At 39.7% G+C, this 27,599-nt stretch overlaps 1 protein-coding gene across 2 annotated transcripts in view; it reads left to right on the top strand.

Moving 5' to 3' along the window:
- Nucleotides 1-27,599, top strand: part of fbxl17 (F-box and leucine-rich repeat protein 17) — a 239,313-nt gene that overhangs the window by 85,736 nt on the left and 125,978 nt on the right. For both annotated transcript variants that reach the window (XM_067612929.1, XM_067612937.1), the window contains exon 8: nt 4,020-4,150. In XM_067612929.1, the coding sequence (XP_067469030.1) occupies nt 4,020-4,150 (131 nt within the window). The remainder of the gene's footprint in view (nt 1-4,019; nt 4,151-27,599) is intronic.

Here is a 27,599-nt window from a genome sequence, read left to right as displayed (position 1 = left end):
TGTGTTTTTTTTTTTGTTTTTTTTTCTTTTAAGGATATGTGTTTCCCACAGTAGGACCTACTTTTCATTGACTAAGCTCACATACTAAATCCTATGGTGGTTGTAAATTAACTGCAGCAATGAAATAGCAGCTCATATTTTCCAAAATCCAACATGTACGCTATTTATGACTAAAACAATGCTTGCTCTGTCCGGGCTCTTTAAATGTCATCTAGCCGCTTGTCATGTGGGACACTGAAGTTGATGGACAGTAACAGCAATGAACTCATGCAGCTTGGTGCCAGCGTTCAAACCATGACATCATTTCCTCTGCACGGGGTCCACCAGGCCTCCACTTCCTGCTTGGCATCCTGATGCTTGACGTTGTGTAAATAAATGTAGTAATAGCACAGGTAGTTATAGCTCTGCGTACATACACAGGTATGTCCTGCACACGCTCACAAACCCTCTGGATGCCAGACTGTGACATACACTAATGTAATAAAGTGTCAAATCAAACTCTCCCAATATTGAACTTCAGCCTATTCTTGGCTGAGGGAGAGCGTACCTTTTTAAAACAGCTAGTTATTTTTCTTTCATTCAAAGTGGCGTTTTACGTTTGACCTCTGACGCAGGCTCTCGTTTTTCCTGTTGGAGAGAGGCGTCTAAGTGAAGCAGGTGGGAGCCAAACTCCCTAGAGCTCAGAAAGCAGCTCCTCTGGTCATGTGGACTGCATTAAATAAACTCTCTATGCAGAAATGTGGTGCTACACCCATGTCTCAGACACAAACCATTTACTCATCCAACTCTTTTTTAATTATTTTCTCTTATCTTTGCATAACATATGTGTTACATATTTGAATTGATGTGGAATTGGTCTATAAACCGACATTCAAATGCAATTTTATGATTGTGTAAAGCTTGACTTAAGGCTTTTTTTTGTACTGAATGGACCGTACTGATTTTTTATTTTTTTATTTTATTATTTAATATTTCTTAATTTAATTTAAGAAATAACATGAGCAGACATTAAAGTGGATTTTAAGACCTTAGCGAATTATATTTTAGGATGGGTCATTTAATTTACTGGTTATTATCATTAATTATTAATTTTACCACCTAGAATGGCAGATTTATTAAATTACTGCTACTATTAACAGAATTGCTGCTTGTTTTAATAATCATTTTGTTCAAAAATCTTCTCATGCATACTTTTGTGCATGTGAACATGTGTGCACGTAGTGTTAGAATATTCATATAATCGGTGTGCGCATTAATTTCCGTGCCATGCATATGTGTTCACGGGGCGGGGACGACACGCTGGCCTCAGAGCAGCTGGATTTTGCAGGTTTCAGTGTTTTTATGAACAGCATGAATAATTATCCAGGTGTAGCTGCCAACTCAGAGGAGACAGGACGAACTCTGCCTGGTTACAGAATGCAGCCATCGAGGAGGAAAACCTACCGAACCCTCACCAAATCCCCTGCTCTCTATTCTATTTCTCCCTCACTTGCTCTCACTCTGTTTTATTCTTTTCCCGTTTTCCATCACTTTCTCTCTCACTTGTGCTGTGAATCACTGGCTTTGTCTTCTTCTCCTTCTTAAGATTTTGTTCCCCTCCCCTCCACATTTCTCTCCATTTATTTTTCTTTCTTTTCATGTTCACGTTTGTTATCGGACACACAGACATACACGGGCAGAAAATAAACTATATTATGAGTGGAAATGATTAAATAAAATTGGAAGCATTAAAACCTGTCACCTACGAGTCAAATTACTATAGTCTGTCTACTATGAGAAAACAAACACTGGCACTGTGGCCTGTCACATTCTGAAGGTGTGACTAATTATTGAGAGGTTGTTTCTTGTGTGACTTCATTTCAGGGATTTGGAGGGTATTTTTCTTTCGGCAGATGTCTGCTAAACTGTGGAATTTATTTTCCTGCTGTGGTTTTTCACAGATGGATTAACAAAGTTACAGTCTCAGCCGTGACTCTGCCTCTTCCTTTTCATGCAGACAGCTGCTAAATTTTCAATTTTCTTCAACCTAGCTACACTCTCAGCCAATCAAAACTCACTCCGGTTGGCCTGGGTTCTCATTGGCTATAAACATCAATGAGACTGTTATCATTGGTTGTAGTAGAAATTCTTTTTAGCAGACATAAGCAGTTTTGAAGATTTGGAGAACAAATACAACTTTTGATGTCAGGGCTTTTAAATTTTTACTCCAGGCTTAATAATCACAAATACTAAATGCAAATAACTGTGTGTGTGTGTGTGTGTGTGTGTGTGTGTGTGCGTGTGAGTGTGTGTGTGTGTGTATGTGTGAGGATATTTGTGCTGTTGATGATCATTTTTTGACAATCTGAGTGTTGCTTGTCTGTTGCTATGAATACAGTATTTTGTGGTAGTGGTCACTTACTTCCAGGTTTGATTTTTGCAATGCTTTTGTTTTGCAAACAATGCTGCCACACACACATTTACACATGCACTCACTCACTCACACACACACACACACACACACACACACACACACACACAGAATGAATAAATGCATGAATAATTTAGCACGTCGATCCAACACTGGCCACAGGGGCACATGGTAGTTTGTGTGTGTCTGTGTGTGTGGTTTAACAGTATGTGCATGCATGTGTGCATGTCTGTGATAATGCATGCAGTTAAGGATTTTTCCCCTTTAATTAAATACCATTGTTTATCATGTCAGTTTAGCTGTCCCTGACGATCACGGCTGTACTCTTGACCCATCTTTGCACACGCAAGCTGTTTAATGTTTATTTCATTAGTATATCTAAGCATGTCTTCACAGTATAGGTGCCACAAACAAAATCTGTTTCATGTTTATTTCATGCCTAAGCAGACCTTTTATCACAAGAGGTGTGGATCCAATTTTCTCTTGAAGGGTGACAAAAAAAAAAGCCACAGGCTGCATAAGAATAGAGAGACAAATGGAGTAACTAGACAGAGGTAACGGTTTTGAAAGCCTCTTTTATAACCGTCAGCACAGTGCGGCATCACACACTCGCTGTGTTTGTTTGCAGTCGGTGTGTGCCTCTCTGTGTTTTGATTCCCAGTATGCGGGGACAGGGGAGAGTGTTTACATGTGTGCTTACTTCACACAGCGAGCCGTGGTCCTTATCCATTCCCCCCATGTGTCTTCATGCTGGTAGGTATATGTCATGCCTACAGAGCTGACAATAGTGCTCAGTGATCTTAACACCAACTGTAAGCTTGTTTTCTCTTTAGCCTTGGCCATGACATTTACCACCCTGCCTCCCTGGCGGCTGGCTGGAGTATCATACCTCTATTATCTTGCATCCCCAGCGTGTGTATGTGTGTGTACACCTGTGCCTTTAATAATTTTGAGTATGTATCAGAGGAAAATACAACTGTGCTGTGACTTGGAAAAAGCATTTTTAGTAATTTCTGCAAGCAAGAAACATTTGTTCAACAGTGTGTCAGGAAGTAGATGTTTTGACTGGAGGATTAATCTAAACACCTCTTATAAGGTATATTCTTATATATAATCAGATGGGAAGGCGGGATTGTTGAAAGTCTGGCAGATGAGAGGAAAAGCAAAAGTGAATGCTTATGTTGGCTCATAACCCCTCACACCAGGCATGCAGGCACAAAATGGTAAACACTAACAGCAAGCAATTTTCCATCATTTATCTGCCTTGTTAGGTTTTATTCTGTATTAATGCAGTACATCTGGTGGTACGAGCTCACTCAGTGTATAGAGAAATCATTCTCACATTCTTTAAATCATCATGTCATGGATCAAACTCATTCATGCTTGTATACCAGACATGACTTCACCAAATATTTCCATTCTTACAGCTTCATTTCATTTTTTTTGCACTGCTCACAGTAATTAATCAACAGTGGATCCTCCTGGAAAAAAAAATGTTGGAGCTGCAGTAGTTTTTATATTGTTAAAAGGGGGCTTTGTTATTAGGTTGACTGTTAGCCATCTACATGATAAAAAAAAATGAAATGTTTGTGTGTGTTGCCTCTTGCAGCTACGTAATTTGAGCGTCCTTGACCTGCGGCACATCTCCGAGCTGAACAACGAGACGGTGATGGAGGTGGTGAGGAAATGTCGCAACCTCAGCTCCCTCAACCTCTGCCTCAACTGGAGCATTAACGACAGGTATGTCAAGTCAAGTTTTTGTTTTGTATGACTCAGTATCACGTATAGTGTCTCAGTGGATTCTCAGGCCTACAGCATGACAATCACTGATTTATCTCAGGCCCTCTGAGTAGTGAAAAACACGCTGACGGTACAAAGAAAATATGGAGGGAACCTGCAATAGTAACCATATAATAGGTGTTAAGAGACAGTAATAAAAAAGAGAGTTGTATTTATAGTACATCTTAAGAAGTTTATAATCCAACACTGCTGTGTACCAATAACCGTATAATAAATCCAATAAAAGAAGTTCAGTGGATCCAGAGGCTGCTCCTTCTCAGTTAGTTTTTAGACTAACGGCTCATTAAGGTCTTGGTTAACAAAGAGATCTTTCATTGATTGATAGTTATTTTTAATGATCTTTTTATGGGGACTAAACTGTTAGTCATTAATGAAATGTAATAATCATATCTGACATTGTTATAATGTAAAAAAACATGCCTTTCTGTATAATAAGCTCTTTTGATTCTTCCATACACAGCTGTGAAGGGGCAGCAATGTCTTTTTTTTCATTTAAATCTATTGATTGATTAGTTGAAGAAGTCATTTGACTACAAGTTGATTAAGAATTTGATTAGCCCTACACATAAACAGTACACACAACAATTTTGGAGCTGATCCGTATGTGAGATAATGCGCACACTTCACAAATGTCAAAGATGAATAACTACGCTTGTTTGACACATTTTAATCTTTAGTCAAATCAACACGGACGTTTCAGTCCTGACATTTACAGTACAACACGTGTTTGTATATTGCGCACACACTCAAATACTTGAAATGAAAGCACATTAAATGTACTGCAGTAAATCAGATAGACTCCTTATGCAAGCACACCTACTCTGACGATAGACGATGATAGAGAAGGAACAGCTGGAGTAGATCCCAAATAATGAATAAAAACATAGTATAAAACACATTAAAAACTCTTTTGTTTCTGTTTCCCCTCTGTGTGTCTCTCTGGTCATCTTTCAAGTTGCTCTCATCCTCTTTTTTTTTTTTTTTTTTTTTTTTTCTCTCACACCCTTTCTCTCTCAAATGGGAGTTGGCCTGTACAGTATATGACAGCAAGAGTAAACCATCTCCTCTTTTATTTATTAACTTGTGTTTTATTCATACATTTCTATTTAATCTATTGATTTACAGCTAAAGCTGTGGCTTCTCTGCCGACTGTACTCCCACTCTGGCTTAGGGGTGTGAACACAATATTGAATTTACCATGGTGCATAGCAACAATGGGTGCGGGGAAGCTGTGTGTGTGCGTCTGTGTGTGCACGTTTGAAATCATTCTTGCATTATTGAGTTTACAGCAGACATGTGGTGGGAAGGTTATGGTAATACCTTACCCACCTTCCTTTCAATCAAAAAACATGGAGTTTGGTGAAATCCTCACAGGAGCATATGGTGTTATCAACTTCTTCCCTTTATCACACACACACACACACACACACACTCACACACGCAGGCACGCACGCACACACACAGCCACACAGCCTCGGCTGATTCAATGCTGCATTGATTCCATAATGATATTTACTGCAATGGTTCAGGGGCCGAAGGTGTATGTGTGTCTGACTGGATTTGTCTGGATCACCTGTGGGAATATTGGAATTTAAAATGATGTGTGTGTGTGTGTGTGTGGCAGCATACACTAAATGTGTTGTTGGCTTATGAATGAAACAAAGGCAGGAGAGAGCGAAAGGGCTGGGTGGACAGTCGTAGCTGACGAGTCTTACACGCTTGCTGCTCTGATGCTGCACTGCTGCAACCCCAAAGGAAGAGTTTTGAAAATCCAGCAGAAGTAACCGAAATGGCCGTTTGCTCTGCCCAGCCTCCTGGCCCTGCAGTCCTGTGTGTGTGTGTGTGTATTGTGTACATGCTGACTGCTGCTCAAGGAGCCAGAGCAAATAAAAGCCTCCAGTCATAAGCTGCTTTATTGTTACACTTTATAGTCACACAGCTCTAAGCGGAAGGGAGGGGAGCGAAGGGGAGGGGGTCTTATTTAAAGCGAGGAACTGACTGGGTGGTTTTCGCAATGTGGAGATGGAAGTGTATGTTGAGGTGTGTCTGTGTCTGTGTGAGAAAGAGGCTGTGTGTCTGAAATCACCCCCTCATTCACTTATTCACTACTCACTATATAGTAGAAACTCAATAGTTTAGTCCATAGTGAGCAGTAAACTGAGATTTCGAACACTTGCTAATCATTATTATTGCATCATCACTGACACGTGTAGAGTCGCACAACAGTTATTTTCACACCTATAAAATGTAGTGTGTTGCATTGTGTGATTGACAGAAGAAAGTAGTGTTCATGCCCCGGGCACTGCTATTTTCGTTTCATTGTAGAATATCTGAGGGCGCTATATAGCGGATACATTTACACAGAATTCGTACGCTCAAATAAAACGGCGAACAATAAATATAGTGTGCTATATAGTAAAGGGGGTTATTTCAGACACAGCCAGAGTGTCTGGTTTGAAGAGGTAAGATTTAAAGACATATTTTAAGAAAGATTCAGGTGACAGAGGAAGGTGATGCAGTTAAAGTATGATGCAGGGGGACTGGGTATGGGTATATGATACACTAATGAAAACATACTTGTGAATATTATATTCCATTTCTGCCAATAGATCCCCCTAAATCTTGCACAATGGTCCTTAAAGTCCACATAGGAAGTACAGCACAGTAGTCCACAAGACTAAAGGTGAAAATAGTTAAATGCATAACAGTTATTCCAATAGTAGCTCAACAGTCACTTAGAAGCACCAGACAGCTAGTGAAGTATACTGGCTAGCTTGGTTAGCGGTAAAGTGATAATAATATAAAGAACTAAATTCTACTAAATCACAAAAACAGCTGTAATAGAAAGAGTACCTACAGATAATGCTCCAACACGGGCATTTGGTGAGTAGATAAATTACGTCTGTCAGCATAGTCACAGATCACACAAACAGCTGAATGTAACAATGTCAGTTAACTGTTGTACTGTACTGTAACTGCTGAAACCCAACTGAAAACGGCTGTTGTTGGCAAAGTAATACGTAATTCTGAATACAACTACTACTAAAGTACAACAAAAGTAATAACAAGGGTACAACACCAAACATTCAACTTTTATGGCAAGATGGGACATATTATTTCCCTTTATCTTATCTTTTAACTTGCACTCATTTCTCTCCTCATAGTGATTCTCATGCCTCAACTCAGGGTATCTGCAAATATCAAGTAATGCTCTGATACCAGTGCTCCTAATTCACAAGGTTAAAAACTATACATCACGTGATGCATGAGTGGAACTTATTGAAATCATTTTTATTTAAGGTAACGTGAGGCCAGGGGTTGCTCTGGCACTAAAAACTGAGTCGGCTTGAGTCGACTGAATGACTTGAATTTGAATCTGAAACACTGAATTTTGTAATAACATTGACAAAGAAAGTGTATCTAATGCATTGGTTATATCAGTGCTGATTCACAATCTGCTTGACATTACAGGGAACTTAATATAGAGATGCATTTCTTCCATATTTATAGATGTAGGAATACATGTGATGCACTGTTCAAAACATTTGATGCTACCGAAAACATCGACTAAAAGATTGATTTTTAATTGTTTAAAGCCTATATGCCAGGACTGCATCAGCATTTTAATTAGATGCACAAACAAACTATGACAACCTTGCAGTGTATGGTGTAAAAGTAACAGAGCAATCTCATTGACATAAACTGTATGTTTACTGAAATAAACAGAAAATAAAAGAGAGCAGCTTCACCAAGTTTAACCCAAGTTTCTGTTGAACACTGATGGATCGTCAATAACCAGAGTTTCAATATACAAATCCACTCAACAACTCCCAAAACACAAAACAAGCTCCGCTGTGAATTCCGTGTGTATAACAGAGAGAGACAGAGAGGAGTAAATGACACAACAAGCTGTTTGTGTGCAGGTAACACATATATACTGTATGTCATTTCACAATAAAACTCCACCCATTGCTGGGCTCCACAAATTTTCAACAGAGCTGCAGCACTTTCTTCTGAACTAAACAGTTCCAGCTCACTTTGTTTTGTACCCAGTTCTGCTGAGATTCACAGTGCACACAAATATCCTTTTTTTTTCTCACTTGTAATAAGCTTCACTTTTATGGTAAAAAATGCACATTTCTCCTGTAATAGTCCTGCACTTTTCATCACCCCACTGAAGTCCGTAAGTCACCCTCTGTCAGCACTAATTAGACTAATGACTGTCAATCACACATCAAAGGAGACGCCCAGGTGGAGCAGTGTTCCATATTTGGACCTGGTATTCCCGTGTGATGAAACTGAGCCAAAAGGGCTTAAAACCCAGCGTTTGAACAAGGACTAAAGATTAAAACATGTAGATAAAGAAATAAAATAGAAGCAATTTACAGCAATTGGTGATATTTCTAAGACTTGATAGCAAGACATACATTATTAACACCTAATTCACAATTATTACTTTTAGATAAGGTCAATATTGGTCCCAAAAAGAATCCAAAAATGAGTCCATGAAGATTCACAAAATACCTAATTTATCACAAATTACTGTACTGTTTAGTGTAAACATACTTTCTTTATGTCTCATTGGGACCATGATACATGGTCCCCTCCTCTCCAGTAAGAACTGGAATCGATACACAGAATCCTAATCAGAATTGATAAAATCTTAATAACTCCTAACTCTGTCGTCAACTTACATACAGTAAACACACACTCCAATGTGTACATAGACATACACACCTACACACACTCTGGCAGAAGTTGTCTGAGGAGCTTGATGGGCTGTTTAAAAGTGAGATTTTATCGATGATGGTTTTCTGCTATGGACAGACTGTTAGTGTGTTCCCACTGACAGAGAGAGAGGAGCTGAAATGGCTCATTTGGCTCAAGGTTCAAAGAGTCAAAGGTCATCTGGGTCACTGCTGTTGGGGAAGCTGCACTGACACACACACACATGCACACACACATGCACACATACACACACAGGATGCTTGCTTGTTGTCACAGTGAAGGCCAGAATGACTCAACCATCCCTCACATTAGCTCTCTGAGGGTACAGCTGGGTCAGAGGTGTGTGTGTGTGTTTCATACTGATGACAGTGTGCTGTGAACAGGTAAACAGGCAGAGGAAATGACCCCTTATTTCCAAGATCAATTTGTCCCCCCGACAAGGGGCCATCGGAGAGATAGAGCCCTGTGGGAGGTAAAGTACCTCAGTCATTTTTCCTTCCCCTCCTCTCTTTTTCTCTTTCTTCTTGTCTCTCATCTTTAAGAAAATAAATAATAAAAAAAAAAAAACGGTGCACCCTCTGGATCCCTCCATCTTTCTAGGTAATAGCTGAACAGCATCTCGGTGGAAGAAAGCGAGAAATGATGACCAAATATGGACTTCCCATCGTCACAGTCCGACAGGCAGATTGTGACAGTAGGACACCTGTTTTGTGGTCACCTTCATTTCTTGGGGAGAGACGATGCGATGTGCTGTAGGGGGGCAGTGTTGGCCCTGCTATTTCTCTGTATCCTCCTCTCCAGCGATGATAGTAGACCAAAGTGGGATTGTGTTTTTCAAATGTCACAGCGTTTGAAAATGGGGAGTGAGTCATGATCAAAGTGGAACGGCACAGCAAATGGCAGAGCTCACTTTTTCAGAAACAAGTTGAGAACACAGTGTCAAAGTTAAACGGTTTTCTTTCATTTTTTTGGTGCTTGGTGTCTGTTTTTTCATCTTGCAGAAACTCAGGGGAGCTTTTGTGTTGTGCACATAGTGTATGTGTGATTTTTATTACCATTGTGTGTGTTTGTTTTTCTTGTGTGTGTGTGTGTGTGTGTGTGTGAAGATTTCTTTTGTACCTGGAGACATGTGTTTCTCCCAGGGGAGATTGTGTGGATTTTAGAGTTTAATTTGTACCATAATTAGTTTTTTTTATCACATTGTACTTTTTGTGGAAGATGTAAAGAGGTTCAACATGGATTTTATGTGAACTTAATGCTCTGAGACACACACCTTTTGATGTGTGCAAGTGTGAGTGTGTTGCAGTAAAGTTTCCCTATTGATTTTGGTCAAAGCAAGGATCCCCATTAGCTGTGCCTTAAAGCACAGCTAGTCTTCCTGGGGTCTACATTTAAAAGGATACATTACAGCATGTAATGCAACATTACAGTCAACACAAATGGCAAACATAAGACATATATAAGAGAATAATATTAATATGTATATAAACACTAATGACTCTCAACAGAGTTACCAGCGACAACTACAAATCTGCATATGCATAGTATCCTACAAATATGATGTTCCTAGGTGTTTCCTTATTTGCTTTTTAAACATTGATTTCTGTGTTAATTTAGTCAGTAACACTGATAAAGAATTCCATGTTTCTATATTCTACTGTGCATTTAAGGAAATTAGTGTTTGTCTTGTGGAATGAAAACTGGCCCTCTGTTGCCTGTCTGGTGGCATATGTATATGACTCTAAATTGTGTTTGAATTGACTGTACTGACATGATAGAGTTCTGAATTGTAAACTTTCCATGTAGAGAGTTAGAAGCGCAGTGATCAGCATGGAAGTGCATGCTACTGATGTTAGTGCCGTACGGACGCTGGAGAGCAAGGCTTTGTTCTGTACTAGCTCTAGTTTGCTTAAATCTTTTTTTGTGGTATTCACCCATATTATCTAGCAGTTATCAAGCTGCAAGAGTATAAGAGTACTTAATACAAGTTTTGTTAAATCAGGTGTAAGGTATTTTCTGCATTGGTTTATTACGGCCAATGCCTCGCCAATTCCGTTGACAACAGTGTTGATGTGTTTTGACCAGGACAATTTGGTGTCAAGGGTTATGCTCAATAGCTTGGTTTCCTTTACTTGCTGGATGGGTATTGTATTTATAAAGAGTTTAAGCTCTAGCCCTTTCTTAGCAAATGATTTGAATCAAATCTATGCGTTTTGTTCTGGATGTTTTACTTATCATTTTGATATGTTAAGTATCTGTTTATTTTCAAGGATCAACTTTCTGATAATATCTAGCTTCCTGTTCAAGATGACAGTCAGATCAGCAGGTGCTGCTGCTGATGCATGTAGTGTTGTATTATCTGAGTACATAGTTATTTTAGCATTTTTTAGTACAAGAGGTAAATAGTTTGTAAAAATGGAATACATGAGTGGGCCTAGACTGCTACCTTGAGGAACTCCACATTCCACAGACACGCTATCTGAGTAACATCCATTATAGAAGACTTTCTGCAATCTATTTACCAAATAGCTTTCCATCTAGGCGGCTGCAGATGGTCTAAATCCATAACGCTTAGGCTTTTAAAGAAGAAGCTTGTGGTCAATAACATCACATGCTGCTGTAAAATCTAATAGGACGGCTCCACATATCAATTTGCTGTCAAGATCTCATTACCAGTCATTGGTCATTTGCACTAGAGCTGTACATGTAGAGTGTCCCTTTCGCCGAAAGTTTGTTATCAGATTATTTACTGAGAGGTCTTGTATGTGTGTATTCTTGTATTTGATCAAATACTACTTACTAAGTGCTGGTAACAAGCTTATGGGACGACTATTAGGGCCACTAAATGATGTTTTTCAGTCTTTGTGCAGTAGAAAACTTTTGCTTCTTTCTAAGCCTGTGGAAAGATTGTTTCAGGTTGGTATTTAGTACGTGACAAATTGGGTGTGCAATATAGCCATTTGAGCTTACCATCTATATTATCAATCCCTGGTTATTTGTCATTACATGGTAACTTTATTTATTTATCCACTGTTTCCACTTTTAATTGACTGAACTCAAAATGGCAGGGTTTATACCTCATATAATTCTTTTTATGTTAAAAATGGATAAGCTATTGTCTGTCCCATGTGATAATTATCTCCCTAATCTATATACATTGCTTCTGAAGTAATCATTCAAGTAATTTGCAATTTCTTTGGGTTTGTGATAAAGGTACTTTATCTACACTCAGAAAATGTAGGTTGTGGAGAGGTGTTTTTTCCCCATTATATTATTTAGTGTACTCTAAAGCTTTTTCCCGTCATTCTTTGTCCTGCTTGACTGTAGAGCATAATATTGTTTCTTTTCCTTTTGTGAAGTTTTGTGACATAATTCCTCAGTTTACAGTATTTTTGTCTGTCAGTTATACAACCACTTTTTGTGCTGTTTCCTTTGCCTCGTTCCTCTGAGACATATAGCCCTTTAATTCCCTGTCAACCCATGGCGCTCTACAAGTCCTCGCTGTCAGTTTCCTAACAGGTGCATGTTTGTCAATAACTGGTTGAAACTTTTTGAGAAATGGTTCTAGTTCACATATTTTACCGACATCCTCCAAGAAAGCTTCCTGAGAAAACCTCCTGTAGGACCCTATGTATACAGCTCTTGGTTTGGCTTTGGGTACCTGACTTTTTCTTGCAATTGCTACTACATTGTGATCACTATAACTTATTGGAACAGATACAGCCTTGGTATATAAATCATCTGCACTCAAGTAAATATGATCATTACAAAATTATGTGTTGATACCATGTTGTTAATGCTTAATCTAATTGGCTGTGTCTCCATTTGTTTATAACAGCATGCGTCAGTTATGGTAACCAGTTGTCTTACTTTCATATTCAATTCACATACTTACCCAGCATCTCACCCATAGCTTCTAAATAATTATGGTTTGAGATTGGTGGCCTATAGCAGCAGCCCAGCAGCTATTCTGCTAACAATAACCCTGCTCCTGGACACAAGGCCTGTGTTGACATGGAGATTTATGTTTGTCCTCCACTGGGTCTGTCTGAGCTTTTATGTGTTTATGTTTTTGTGAGCGAGCTCTGGTCAACTGGGCTGTAGTCTTGGTGAAAGCAGATTCATGGAGTAAATGAGTCATTTCTTTTATGAGATCTGTATTGTTGGAAGTTGGCATCCTTTCTCTTTCTTTTTCTTTTTTTAATCTTTCAGTCTTTCTAACAGCTTCATTTAAAAGGGGAAATCAATATTCGGTTGCTCTGTGACTTTTTTCTTGCTTTTTTCTGCAGGCTAACATTCTCTGCATATCTCCATCACTTATGAGCATCACAAATCACAGCCAAAATTGGCTGCTCTACATTTTTGTCCCCCTTCACAGAAATCGGACTAGATGAGGGATGACTGGGGGCCCTCTCTGACTTTCAGGAGCTTATAAAGCAGAAAATAATTGGAGAAGCATTCTCGCAGAAACACACCTTCTCTAAAACTCAAAGGCGTGTGGATTTGGAGGCATTTGCAATAGAAGCTTTTTCCAAAAAGCCTCTGTTGTAGCCAGCTGGCAGATCTCACAGTGCCTGGAGAAGTGTTAAGCCCCAGCGGCAACAACCACAGCTTGAATTCGAAGCCAATGCAGAAGTCCCTTAAAGTGCAGTGCCATCGACGGCCGCTAGGTGCTGGCTCCAAAAAAAATCACTGGCTCCAATAGACTCCCAACTTCTCTCATAAAATACTAAGTCAATACATTTTTTCAACGAGTCATTATGGACTCATTTGCTAAATTTGGGTGCTCTAATAAGTGTGGTGTTTTGTTAATAAGATTTGAAGACTTATAGTAGCTTTGATGTCTGTTCTGTGGGCGTTGATTGACAGCTGTGATTGACAGTGCTCTCTCTGGCTCTGGGACTCGCACTGAGTTGGACTATTGTTGCCATGTTTTGGCAAGTTTAATGATACTTGACAATGATACCTGCCATGTTAATTAATTTTAACCCAAGTGTGTACTGTTCTGCGTTCCCAGTAAGCTAGCTTTCTCTTCAGTCCGAGGTAGCAGGGCATGTTTCCAGAGTGTGAAAGGAAACATCCCGCACTCCTTATTTGGAAGGTCCTGGTGCCAACCTGGGCTTCAAACCGGCTCCAGTACAAACCAATGGGTGACGTCACACCTCACTACATCCATATGTATAATATATAGTCTATATACAGTCTATGGGTAAACCCCAAAATGTAATGATTACATGATACATCAGTGTGATCAACGACATGTGATGGTGACTCAGGCCCGTATTTGTCAGAGTTCTGAGAATTAAACTGTAGAACTGCTTTAAAGAGCCAACATAGGAGTAAAAAAGTCCTTTGCTCAAGTGAATAGTAAGACAGATTTATCAAGTGACTCACTACTACTAAGAGTGACATCAAGGAGTTAACCTATATGAGCAGCTCTCAAGTCATGTATGCTTTAATTATGAATAGCCAATCAGACAAAAATACTTGACTGATGTCTGCCCCATTATTTATTTATTTATTTATTTATTTAAAAAATCCTTAGATTCCTGCAGGGATATGTTATTCTGCCAAAGCCTACATAATTTAAATGTTTTTTGGTTTATTTGTGTGTAATCTTTAATATCTCCTGTAGCAATTAACACACGAAATTAACAACAGGAAGAACACTCCAATATGGATGAAATTAAAGGGAAATTGGCTGAAAAGGAAACAAAACAAGAACGAAACTGGAGCATGGAAGAAAACTCTGCTACTGGTTGAGCAGATGCTTCAGGGAAAATGTTAATAAACTGAATATTTATTACAACAAGTGCGGCATAAGAAAAGAAACATATGTTTACATGTGCACAAGTACCCTGGTTATGATTAGGTTTTTAGAGTATCCCGGTCATGTGTTGCACATGTAAACACCTTATTCTAGTTTCAGAAACTTGGATATGCTGCCTGGAGTACTCCAATAGAAACCAGGATACTGTGACATGTATCACATTATCTAGGTTTCTCAACATGCCCTGTTGATAGAGAAATGAGTGGCTTAGATGTTGAGGAATCAAGACACAACTGGACAGAGATGATCAAGTTTAAAGTTCTTTATTTTTACATCTCATCACACAAGTATTAGAGAGTAAAACTATTAGGTTTCAGCTCCTCGACAATGCAGTACGGAAAAAAAGAAAGAAATGTTTAAAATAGTAAAAGCAATAGTAATAGATAAGAGTGTAAACAACAAGATGAGTATAAAACATATGAGTGTATGTATGTACAGTGTGATGTGCATGTGTCCTACCTGTAATATATGAATAAATGTCTATATGTGTATATTATATGTGTATATGCATGGATATCTGTGCTTATGTTTGTGTGTGTGTGTGACATCAGGCAGGCAGCAGGCCATTAGTGTCCATTGTTCATAAGCCTGGTGGCCTGGTGGAAAAAGCTGTCACAGAGCCTGCTGGTCCGGGCCTTCGGTCTGCGGTAGCGCTTGCCAAACGGTAGCAGCTGAAACAGTCCATTGTTGGGGTGGCTGGGGTCTTTAATAATCCTGGCAAGGGTCTTTAATAATCCTACAGATCAGAAACCTGGAAACTGTTCATGTAAACAAGGATGTTAATAACCAGGTTTCTCATGTAAACGCCATATTAAGAAAATGATCAAAACCAGGATAAGTGTTAAAACAGAGATACTTGTTGCATGTAGCGACGCCTACTGTCACAGTACTGTGGCAGTTTACATTCAGCCTTTTATCATATATGTAACCAAGCAAATATTGACATGTCATCTTTCATTTACTACCCAAATTAATGTTCTTGTCGGGGCACAGTAGTTACAGCAAAGTGGATACTCTTTTATTATGGCTGGAGTGATTTTGGTTTGTTGATTTAGTTTTCCTGCATGCTAGTGTTAACTATCTGGGGCTAATATGTAGCTAATACAACATTTTACATAACTGTTACTTGTTGTAACTTTTACTCTTGTAGATGTGTATGTTTACCATGTTGTACATCCCACAGGAGCTTGATGTTGATCTTTCTTTGGCGATTTCCTCATGGCATGAGGACTATATATAAATAACTGATTTGACAGTTAGACTATGCTTTGGTGAATCCAGTTTCTTTGATACAGTACCAACTTATTTTTTACAACACCTTTGGTCTAATTCTTGAGGATATCACAGCATTTCATTTTTATCTAGGACCCCAACTGGCTGCTCTTAACAGACTTTGAAGAGTTACATTTAAGACATCTTTATTCCAAAGAAATATTACAAAAAGGTTTCATTGTTAACTCTATGAGTAGGAAAAAAGTGAAGGTTTTTACTCTTATCTGTTGCTGTCACAGTTTTATAAATATGTGCTCTGGAGTGCAGCCTGTGATAATGGAAAGAGGCTTCTTTTCTTTTACTGCTTTTAACCTACTCACACTTATAACATAAGTAGAGGCCGGCGTCAGTTGAGTGTTATTACTAAAAAAAAAAGTAGAAAGAGAGGCTTGTGGTTTCTGTTGAGTACAAACTCTCTGTCTGACCTCAGTAGTCGCTGAGTTCAGCCATAAAGTTTCATCGCCGTTAAAGAAAGCAGCTGGACTGTATAAAAGTGAGTGAATCTGTCAGATAAGAGGTCACATGAAATGTCTGAATCTATTGTATAACCTCAACTTCCTACCGCACTATTTTTCCTCCAGCGCACTATTTTTAGTTTCTTTTGGTATTTTTTGGATGTTTTCTAAATGCCATGGAAAATGTCAGCAGAGCCCGAACCAGGGGCCGACAGACATTTGTCCTTGTCTTGTTGCTCCCCCACCTGTCTCTCCAGATTTGAATGGAGGTGCTGAGGGGCCTTCCCCCCTGTCCTTGTCGCTTCTCTTTTCTGCTCTTGTATTTTCACACATACATCATAAGGACCAACGATTTGAGCAATGCTACCGCTGCTAAAAATGTCATGCTTCTTTCCTCTGCTTCCGACGGGGAAGTCATAGGAATACCATGGACTGTACTCACATGATTTGTAAATTAAAAAAACCCCTGGCCTCTATTTATTTACTCAGGCCGACCTTGTTGGAGCAGATTAACTGTCAGCAGAGATTAGAGTCCTGGTTAGTAGAGTGAATACACAAGGAGAGTTGCCCCGTTGTCAGACATGATGGGAAGAAAAGGTGCGGGAAAAATCAACGAGGTGTAATGGAGGCAGAGTGATTAGGTACGGCAGATGCACACGTATGCAAGTAGCAGATTTTTTTCTTCATTTCTCTCTGTTATGTCTTTCATCTCAGGCTCTAATTCTCTTTGTTCTGTCTTTTTTTTCCACACTTCATCTCTCCTCCAGTTGTCTTTCTGTGTTTCCTCCTGTGTCTCTCTCATACTTTCCTCTTCTCCCTCTCTCTCTCTCTCTGTCACGCACACAAACACTGAGGTGATTATTTCTGGCAGGTTGGGTGTGAAAGTGTGCTATGATAAACATGCTGCCGTGGTTATTAATTTTGAGTAATGGCAGCGTCAGACTCCAGTGCCTTGATAAGTATCGGAGATGGAGGAACATTTGTGGCGCGGCGCAGAGACACAATGAAGGCAAGCAGCTGGAGCTTATAGGCTACAACAGCATGAGAGCTGCTGTTGTATTCAGGCACAGATCCAGGGCCAGCAGCATCCTGCACCTCTGTGCATATCCAATGAAATGTCAAACCCTTGACGAACTAAAATATGCAGTATAAAATAAGTAAAATATGTAATTAATCAGATTCATGTGGTGTTGCTGTATAGTAAAGAGGGGACTGAGTCTGACCTCTTCAGAGGAAGTCTCTCTGCTCGTCACACCACCCTGCTGCTCCAGGGTCTTTAGTTTGATTGGAGTGCTCTCATTTCTGGAAGTCATACGATTTGATTTGTGATGCATCGTCAGTGACAGCTAAACAGCTGCTGAATTTAAAGGGGCTTTAAGTAATCTTTGACTTTTATCACCCTCTTTCGGTGACTAAGGAATTGCAACACCGCGACTGATGTTTGGTTCAAGTCATGGTGACATGTAATGTGTTAGGGGGAAAAAAAAGTCAGAGATTTGTAAGGTGAGCTAATAAGAGCAGAAGCTCAGCAGAAATTTCTGGTGAGAAGGCAACATTTTACAGTTTTAAATACAGAGCTTTCCTTTGGATAATTTTTTCCATATTAGCCACGCTAATATGGCAGTTTAGGTATGCTGTCAAACACCCGTTTAAGGGTACGATAGTATTAATTTTTTGGGTTGTGAAAGCTGCAGTGATGTGATGTCCCACTTTTTAATGCCTGCTTATAGTATCACACAAAATCCTAAACAAAAATGTAGCTTTGCAGCGTTTAAATCACCTTGTGAAGCTTCCAAATGTAATCATTATAAGGGAAACCCTGCATCTCACAGCTGTGGACACAGGCCTTTGAAGCACTATTATCTCACAAAATGAGTCATGAGCCTGACACTGGAATTTAGCTCAAATCCATGTTAACCAAATTGTTGACCCATGACAGCAAAATTATTGGTTCCATTTTGACCAAATACATTTTTGCTGTAATTTAATTTTTTCCGCGTATAGGTCTCTGTTCTGTCAGGCTGGGTAAATTATTGTTGCTTCAGCCTATTACCAGACCAGGAGATAAAAGAAGAAGCCAATAGAGAGCATGGTTTAAAAAACAGGGCATTTGATTTTGGGTAATGATGCAAAATGTATGCAGATTGTGCATCTTCATTTGATTTTCTCTCTGATCTTATTTTATGTCTTTGTTTGGAGAGTTGATCTCATTTTAATGCTTTTATCCAATTCTGTAGTTCTGGTGGTTTGATGGGGGGTTTTTTTTGTTTTTTTTTTTGTTTTTTTTTAAATATTCCACTCTGAAGGTTAAATTGTTGCTGATGAATCTTTCTCACAATTGCTTTTGTGTGTGTCATTTTCATGTTTGATTTATCTGTTTTATGACAAGAAAAGAAAATCCAAAACTATTCAAAACATGCTTTTCTGACTTGTTTTGCTGCTACGAATCAATTTCAGTCCGATTGTTAGAGAGGGAAAGAGCGTTTTCCCTCCTACTTCCTGACATTTTTCTTTAAGACCTTTCTTGCTTGTGCCAACACAATTATTATTTATTTATTTTAATGTGATGGTTATACAAGCTTTAGGACAGCTTCAGTCAGTACACTTTCACTTTACCACCCCAAAACGTCTTTCTGTGTATATCTTTGTGCATATGCATGAATACTTTGGTCTGCGGCCAAACCATAGTGGGCATCTCTGTATGCATATTTGTAGATGCTTGCCTGTGAATGGGTGCTTAAGAGCATATGGAGGCAAGGCTCTGTGTTTGACTCTTACTCCAGAAAGGGGCCCGTACACCAGGTTGCATGCGTTCACCCTACAGATGGTTCTGTGCGGGTCACGTGTAAAAGTGATTTGAGTCACGCAGAATCAGCGTGTCAACTGAGCAAGTAGGTAATGTAATCACACCGAAATGTTCTCATGAAGTGCTCCGTTGGCCAGGAACCAACGCAGTGGACTGTGCATGGTGACACCTCCTCTGTGGAAATGCGTGGCCACCGGCTCTCCGTGTTCCCCCCACTGAAAGGAGCAGAAGTATTTCACGTAGCCGCCTGATTTCTTTCAGAACTCTGAATTCTTTCCTTTCATGAGATGACATACCTTCTTCTCAATGTCCATTTTACAGCAGACATTAATTGTGTTTCCAGCAAGCGCCCTGTTAAATTGGGCACAAAATGGTTCGAGTGTAAGGCAGCGGGCTTGGACTGAGTCTGACAAAACTATGCAGAAGTGGAAAGTTCCCTTTTAGAGTTGGTTTTGTGCATGTGGATACTTTTGTGGTCAGGATCTCTGTGTACGAGTTGAGGTTTGTGTTTGTGAATATGTTTGGCTTACAGGTGGTGCGCAGCAGGGAGCTGTGGCTTATTATGGTTATCCATACTGTGGGGTCAGAAAGTTGCCAGTATAATCTAAATGGTAAAGAGACCACGGGGCTCGGCTGCCCTTGTTTCACCATGCTGGAGACCTGGCATTTGGCCTCTGTTTGAGGACCAAAGCTGTAATTTTCTCTGTCTTCCTCTGTTCTCTGTGGCTTTTGGAAGACTGGGTCAGATGAATAAAACAAAAGCCATATTCAAAATTATTCTTTTATACGCTCATCCTTTTATGCCTTATTTCTTTATCATCAAATGAGCACATGTCCTCATGCCCTTGTTCCATCCCACCAGCACTTTGTGTAATTTTTGCTCTGTTCTTTTTTTTTTTTGTATTGGTGTTGCTTTATTGATACCATCCCTTCCCTTCTTTCTTGTCTTCCTTCCTTCCCTCACTTCCCTTTTTCCTTCCCTTCCTCTCGTCGCTGTGCTCTCTATATCTCCCTTAATCTCTCCCTCTCTTCCCATTTTTCCACCCTATAGCGTTCCCCGCATTCCCTCTGTGTTGCACTCATTTGTGTGATCGCCTTCTTCATACCCACAGCACATCCGCTGCCCCACAAATGAGAGCAGGGGGAGCAAAGGGGAGAGCATGATGCAGGGCCCAAGGAGCAGGGTTTAATGAAGCCAGCCTAAATGAATTTACTGCTTTCCATTGAGCTGCTCTGTCCCATGTGGCTGACTCGCACCTCAGCCATTTTGTTGGAGGCCCCCCTCTCTGTTCTGCTACCTGTTTGTGTGACACCTCTGTAATTAGCCGCCACTATTGAGGAGAGTAATTGTGTATTAGAGCTGTGTTCTGTTATGGGAGCCTCAAAAGTGAACATTTTTATGCAAATGCTCAGAATCAGATTAAGAAAATTACCCAGGGTTTTGAGTGTGGGAGAAATAGTGGAAAGCCATTTTCTACCAAAGGGGGAAAGGAAATTGCAGGTATCACAGTGTGCTAAATGGATGGAGGGACCGACGTGTCTGCTTAGATTTGTTTGTTGGGATATTTATGTGCTAGTCTACGGGGATAAACACTAGGGGTGGGATGAAAAATCAATATTGCAACATATTTCCACTTATCGATATACTCGTGCCAAGTATCGATAAATTGTTCGTAAACATACGACCGCTCAGAATCGATTCAGCTACTTTGACTTACCGCTACCAGAGTGCCACTACCCTTCGACTCCTTATCGAGGAGCTCAACAGACCGGGGACGGTCAGATGAACGGCAATTGTAGGTGAGAACAAAGAAGAAATGAAAGCGAAATAACTAGCCATGAGCAGCTGCTGTCAGACTCTCCGTGTCCGCACTGGAAATACAGACAGTCGGCTGGAGTTTTGACTGTCACTAGAAGCACATTCATGGCCCCTTGTAAAAGTTTCTGTGTGGTAGCTGTGTTGTAGCTGAGCTAGCGGCTCTACTACGAGAGGCCGGTATGTCTGTGGGGGAACGTCAGTACGAAGCCATCGTGTTTATCATGTTAATTTTACCGTTGTTAGCCCTGAATATCTCTTAAAGCTCTAAATATAGTTAGTTGTCAATGGGTCGTGTGTTGTGGTTACTGCCACAGAAAAAGAATACATCTTTGGTTTATTAGTACGTTGTCATCTCTCTGTTGTCTCTTATCAGACTTGCTAATGCTACCAGCAGCTCTGTGTGAGAGGCACAAACGGGCTACAGTTAAAATTTGTTCTGATATTTATACTTGGCGGCGTTTCTTTTCTGTGAAACTAATCTACTATTAATAAACATTGTACATTATCTGACTATTTCCTGCTCCTTGAAACCATTTCTTTCTTCTTTAGTTACAGATATCATGACATATTGTACATCATTTTTTGTGATATATCATGTATTGCAGAATCACCTTTGTTGTGATATATCGTTATCGTTGGAAGAATACCGTGAGTTCATCTGTGATTCTCACCCGTAATAAACATAGAGAATGTTTCTGCTGCGTGACTGATTTACTATTTCAAATTGGTATTTTACAATGCGCTCTGTAATGGAACTTTAATTACAAAGTAAATTGGAGTTATTAACTGCTATTGTTGCTCACCTGGTTTGTATTAGAGGCTCCCAGGGACAAATACTGTGCTGATTGTTAATCCTACTCTTTGTTCTGTTATGCATGTGCTTGTGTGTGTATGTGTGTTTGTATAGACTCTGGAAAGTCTGCACATGCCAGGTGCTTGCTTCCAACCTCTCTGGTTAGGAACAGAGCTGCAGACTGAAAAACCTGGATTGGCTTGCAGCTATTCATACATCCATTATTAAGTTTCTATGTAAATGTTTTTCTAAGTTCTAGTTTCAAAGTCTTACTAACCAAATCAAGTTGCACCATTGAAACTTAAATATCTTGGCAAGTGAAGACTAGCGATTATGCTAACCAAACCAGTGCTATTTAGTTAATACTCAGCACACAACCTCACTGGCTAAGGACTTTGTAAACACAGACAGATATCTACGCAAACGCATCTCCCCCTTCTCTCCATCTGTGCTCACCTGCCCAAGCCATGACATATGGCTTGTCTGTTTTGATCAGACCGTCAACTTCTAAAACTCAAATTTAATGTTCACCTGGAGTAGAACGATGCATAAACACTCTCCAGACACCCCCAGGAACTCTGGGAAATCTGCCTTACTCCTGGAAACTTTAACTTTCTAATTTTATACAAGTAGGAAGTCATTTTAAACTCAGAAAACCCCTTTTCTGACATAAACAAAGAATGAAAACTGTGTACTAGATATGTGGCGTGGGTGCCTGCGTGCATAATTTTTTTCATACATGCATGTGTGCATTTGTTATCTTGAATGCCTGTCATGTTTGAGGTTTCCTTGCAGAGATGCGCTCGAGGCCAATACCTCTACTTTCTGATCAGTCTGTGGGTAAACATTGCATTTAGACTGTGCAGTTTGTTGTAGGATCTAACATTCATGTTCCTTGTTTAGGTTAACCGGAGTTGACCCACTGACAGCAGGATAAATTTGTCTTTTCAGTTGTGCTTCCTCATGAAGAGTTGAAAAGGAAAGTTCAGCGTGACAACAGCATCCCAGCCACTAGTAAAGATTTAGTGTCCTGCCAAAGAAGCAGGAGGAGACTAAGGAGCTTGCACACAGACCTTTAGACAGAACTATAAACTTTCTAAACACTCTTAAATAAGTATGCTGCCCTGCACTTTGAATTAATATTAGTTAACATTTGACAAATCATGAGCGATAAACATCCCAGATGTTTAAACGTTTACTTTGTTGGACTTGAGGAGGGTTTGGACTTATCTGATGCTCGGCTCTTACAGCGTGCTAAAACTCCTCTGTTCTTTTTTTTTTTTTTTTTTTTACTGTCGGAGGTCTGCTTCCATTACCTACTAAACCTTTGTCAGATTGCAGGGCTGTGAAGCGGTCCCCTATCACCACTGGTAACGGTAGTTTCCAAGTTCCAGTCTATTCAGCTCACGCCGCCACCCTTCAGAGACTGGTAATAACTATTTGCTCAGGCTTATACATTCTCACCCTGTGACTTACATTTTTTTTTCTGTTTTCTTCTCTCGCTCCATTCATCCTTCTCAGTTTACTGGATCCATATTTTTTCTTTCCTCTCTCCCTTTCTTCTTCCCTCTCTCCATCCTTCCCCTCCCTCTCTGGCGTCATCTTTCCTTTCGTCAAAGCAATCACTATTTAAACTCTCCTCCGCTCCAAGGTCCTGTCAGATCCCCTAGAAGCCAAACACTATTAAAAGAGGTCTCTAGAGCTTACCCAGTGTGTATATATGGGTGTGTGCATGTATATGTACAGTAAGTGTGAATTTTTCTCGCTGTGCTTCAGTGTGAAGCCACAACTGTGTGGTAATATGTGTACGTATCCACATTGGTGTAGAGGGTATCTCCTTTTTTGATCCTCTGAATCTTCAATAAGAGCGTGAACTCTGGTGGGAAATCTATTGGCAGCAGATTCAGAAGATTACGGAAATTCAGCCTGGCGGGAGGCAGTAAAAAGGTGGTTGTGGTGGGGGGAGTTTGAGTGGTTGGAAGAGCTTGCCATAACCCAGAGAGAATAAAAATATGAATAGAGTGTGGCGTCAATGACCTTGTGGTATGAGGTTTTGTGTCCCTTGCCCGCTCTGCATAGCCAAATGGGAAAACAATCCAAACACACACATGCACATACACCCAAAAGCACACTTACACACACACACACACACACACACACACAATTGTGTTAATACAAATACACTCACTTTCAAGCAATCTGCTCTATTTTTCTGTCTGAGAAAACAAAACTTTAATTATGATACAGAAAGCTGAAGCACTGGCTGTAACATTAAAAGTTTCTCTACTTTCCATCTCGGTTGGTTTGTCGACACCCGAGGTTACGGGTGGTGTCAGGAAATGTGATATAAAACTACAGGTCCCAGAATTCTGTAGGCAGTGAACACATTTAACAGAAATAAAACATAGGAGCAACCGGTGTATTTGTTTACAGTGCAACCAAACAAACTCACATTAATTAATTTCTGATTCACATATTCTGTTTTATTTTAGACTGTGAGGTAACTTCCTGACCTGAACTGGACCAGGTGTCTATTTAGAGGGAGGGATTTAGAAGAGATAGAAAGTGAGAGGGAGAGAGAGACCTGTTTCATTAGCAGATTGAGGGAGCTGTAATGTGATGGCTGGTTGAGATGGCTACTTAAATGTGATAGGCCATTAGCTATTCATCTCTACTGCACTATTAATGCAAGGTATGGAAAATGCAATCATGCAAATCACTCTTCGATCAGAGTCTTTCATAGAGGAATAAATGCTGACGGCGTGGATGGGAGGGAGTGTCAAGAATGAGGTGGGCAGAGGATAAGTCTTAGAGAGAGAGACAGAGAGAGAGAGGTGCACTCCCCTCTTCAATCTCGTGTCAGTTTTTGTCGTTTATCAGCACCTCGTCTGTTTAATTTTAAAATGTGAAGGGGTTATGGGTGACATGTCGTAGCATCAGGACGGAGACATGACAGTGGAGCTTGGTAGGTTTACTCTGCCTCTCTCTGCTTTTTGCTTCTCATCTTAAGCCCTCAACAACATTACCATACATTAGTTTTGGTATTTAACATAGCAAAGGAGCAGTACATATTATATATGACTGTAATGTTTGATAACCTTCTAATAAGCAATAAGACTGAAGACTTAAAAGAGCCCATTATTATGCTTATAATTAGATGGCGGCATCACACATATAGTATAATGTAAAGTGACTGAGGGAGGTGACGGGGTTAGGTGTGGTTTGTTCAGTTTTGGTCTTTTTTTTTTTTATCCCTTGCATACAAAATCAAACTGACAGTAGAACACCGCTGGATTTGACTTGAAAGTGGAGTTTCATCCTCTTTGACTCATCCCTCAGTCAGGCTACATTCCAGTGTGGTCCATCAGCTCGTTTATTTGTCTAAAACACTCGGCTCCATCCAGTTGGAGGTCGTCTCTTCTGACAATTTCCACTGTTCAGAATTTGACAAAAACAGCTGGAGAAAATATGAAGTGCAGATTTCAAATTGAGTGCACATAAACCATCAAATATCCATAAACATGAACATTGAATCTTCCAAATCTATGCTTATGGTTTCACAATAGATTCAATGTGCACTGCTTTACAGTGCATATTTGTAGTATTGAGACAGTCTTGAGACTTAGCTCTTCCCACTCTGATAGTAAAATGTACTCACAAATGGACAGTGTGGATTTGCTCAATATATTAAACTTCAGAGTAGCCTGACCACCCTCCTAAATATTGTGACAGCTCCAGTCAACATAAACATTTAGATCAACTGGAAAAATCCACTGTTGTGGATCATCATCATCGCTGATGACACATTACTCATTGTTAAAGTAATTTCATTACTTTACTCATTACTCAGCAGCAAAAGTAACACGGTACACCACTTGTTACTTTACCGTCACTTTACTAAGCTCCGTGTTGATTTTAAACTCAACATCCTCCCGACCCACATGTTGCATCTTTTGTATTTAACACATGTAGAAATAGAAATTGAAATGATTGTGGTTTAGCAAGCAGGCATGAAACAGCTGAGCTTAGTAACTTCAATATAATTACTGAATTTCAAATTGTAATCCCTTACACTATGCGTTACTGAGAATAGTGATTACATTACTGCAATGTGTTATAAAGTAATACGTTACTGCCCAACATTCGTCATGAAAGGACAGAATAAACTTTAGGGTGGGGTTAAGGGTTATGTTACAACTTAGAGGGTCTTTGAGAACATTTCGTTACTATTTTATCTATTATTTTATTGTTTATATTGTCTAAAATGTGAGCTAGAAACATGTAATTCTGTAGTTTCTATGTAAAAAAAGCAGGGTTTACATTTGATTAAAAAAGATCCTGTCACTGATAACTAAATGTTATCTGTCACAGAGCATGGTGCCTCAAATCTGCCATTTAAATCTTGCTCAGTTTTTGTATCAGTCCACTTCCTCTTTAATATACTGGGTGAGACACGGTTCTCCTTGGATAGTCACTTTGAGTAATTGAACCTGACAGTGAATTTCCCCCAAATACTTTTACAGCCTCTCGTAAAATACTTCGTCAGGCCTCAAAAATGTTGATTAGCATATTCACCTAGGATAGGCCGATGCTTTACACTTTGAATTAATAAGCCACTAACTGTACAACATTTCATGAGAGAGAGAGGGAGAGAGATGGCACAGCAGAGAGATGGATGCCTTTTTTGCCACCTTGTGAAATATGTAATACATCTTCATTTTAACGGGTGTTGTAAATGTCAGGGCACAGATCTTCTCTTAATGAAAAGATCACCCTGTGTCCAAACTTTGACAAATGTATCTGATTTGAGCTGAAAAACTGGAGAGTCGTCCCCCAGTTCCAACAGTTTGGATGAACGCTAACAAACTCAAGCTGTTGCCTCGTCCTGGTGCAAGGTCAGAGCTTGATCAGTTTCAGATTAAATCCTGCTGCATCGTAGTCCTCGCTGTCTTACTGTCTGGTTTTGTCGTTGGTGAAATGTTGGGCAGTGGTTAACTTTAACCTGTAACGTCAGAAAACATGGACAAAAAACTTATTCCACAATAAAATCACTTAAACCAACATTAAGTTTGCTTCAGAGCAAATGCGTGGTCGCTAAGCAGCAGAACATTTTACCATGACTACAGCCAACCGCCCATCTGCACCACAACCTGAAATTTGACAGATGTTGCATCAAAGTTTGATGTTGCACCCCGTTGTGCTATAAGTAGTTTGGCTGACCCTGAAGGTAGGAAACCGTGTGTTTCTGCAAAGAGTCAAGGTGCGTCATTAATTTTATTAGCAGTATGTAACTGTTTTTGTATTACTTTTCATCCTGCAAGTTTAAAAAGAAGGGGGAAACCTCTAATCCAAATTCATTTGATCCACGCAGAGATGCTGTCGATTTGCATAATTGTATGTGTTTAACTAATCGTCAGTAACATATGAAAACTAACATCTAATTATCACGGTTTAAATGAATTTAAATGGTCTTGGGAAGAAATTGGATATTCATATTCAGTAAATCTCTGAAATTGATAGATATCGCTATAAATTACCCCTAATGTTCAGAAACTTTACTTTGAAGAAGTATGAGCACATGAGGTGGTGTGTTAAGAGCCTGGAGCTAGTAGTGTGGGCCGCTTTAAAGCTATATCCACCATGCAGAAAGGTTAGCGTGGGTTTGAAGATCTGAAAAGCGTTAGAT

Source organism: Thunnus thynnus, chromosome 2 (genome assembly GCF_963924715.1).
Source record: "Thunnus thynnus chromosome 2, fThuThy2.1, whole genome shotgun sequence".
NCBI classification, from domain to species: domain Eukaryota; kingdom Metazoa; phylum Chordata; class Actinopteri; order Scombriformes; family Scombridae; genus Thunnus; species Thunnus thynnus.
This window is presented reverse-complemented; position numbering and strand designations above follow the sequence as displayed.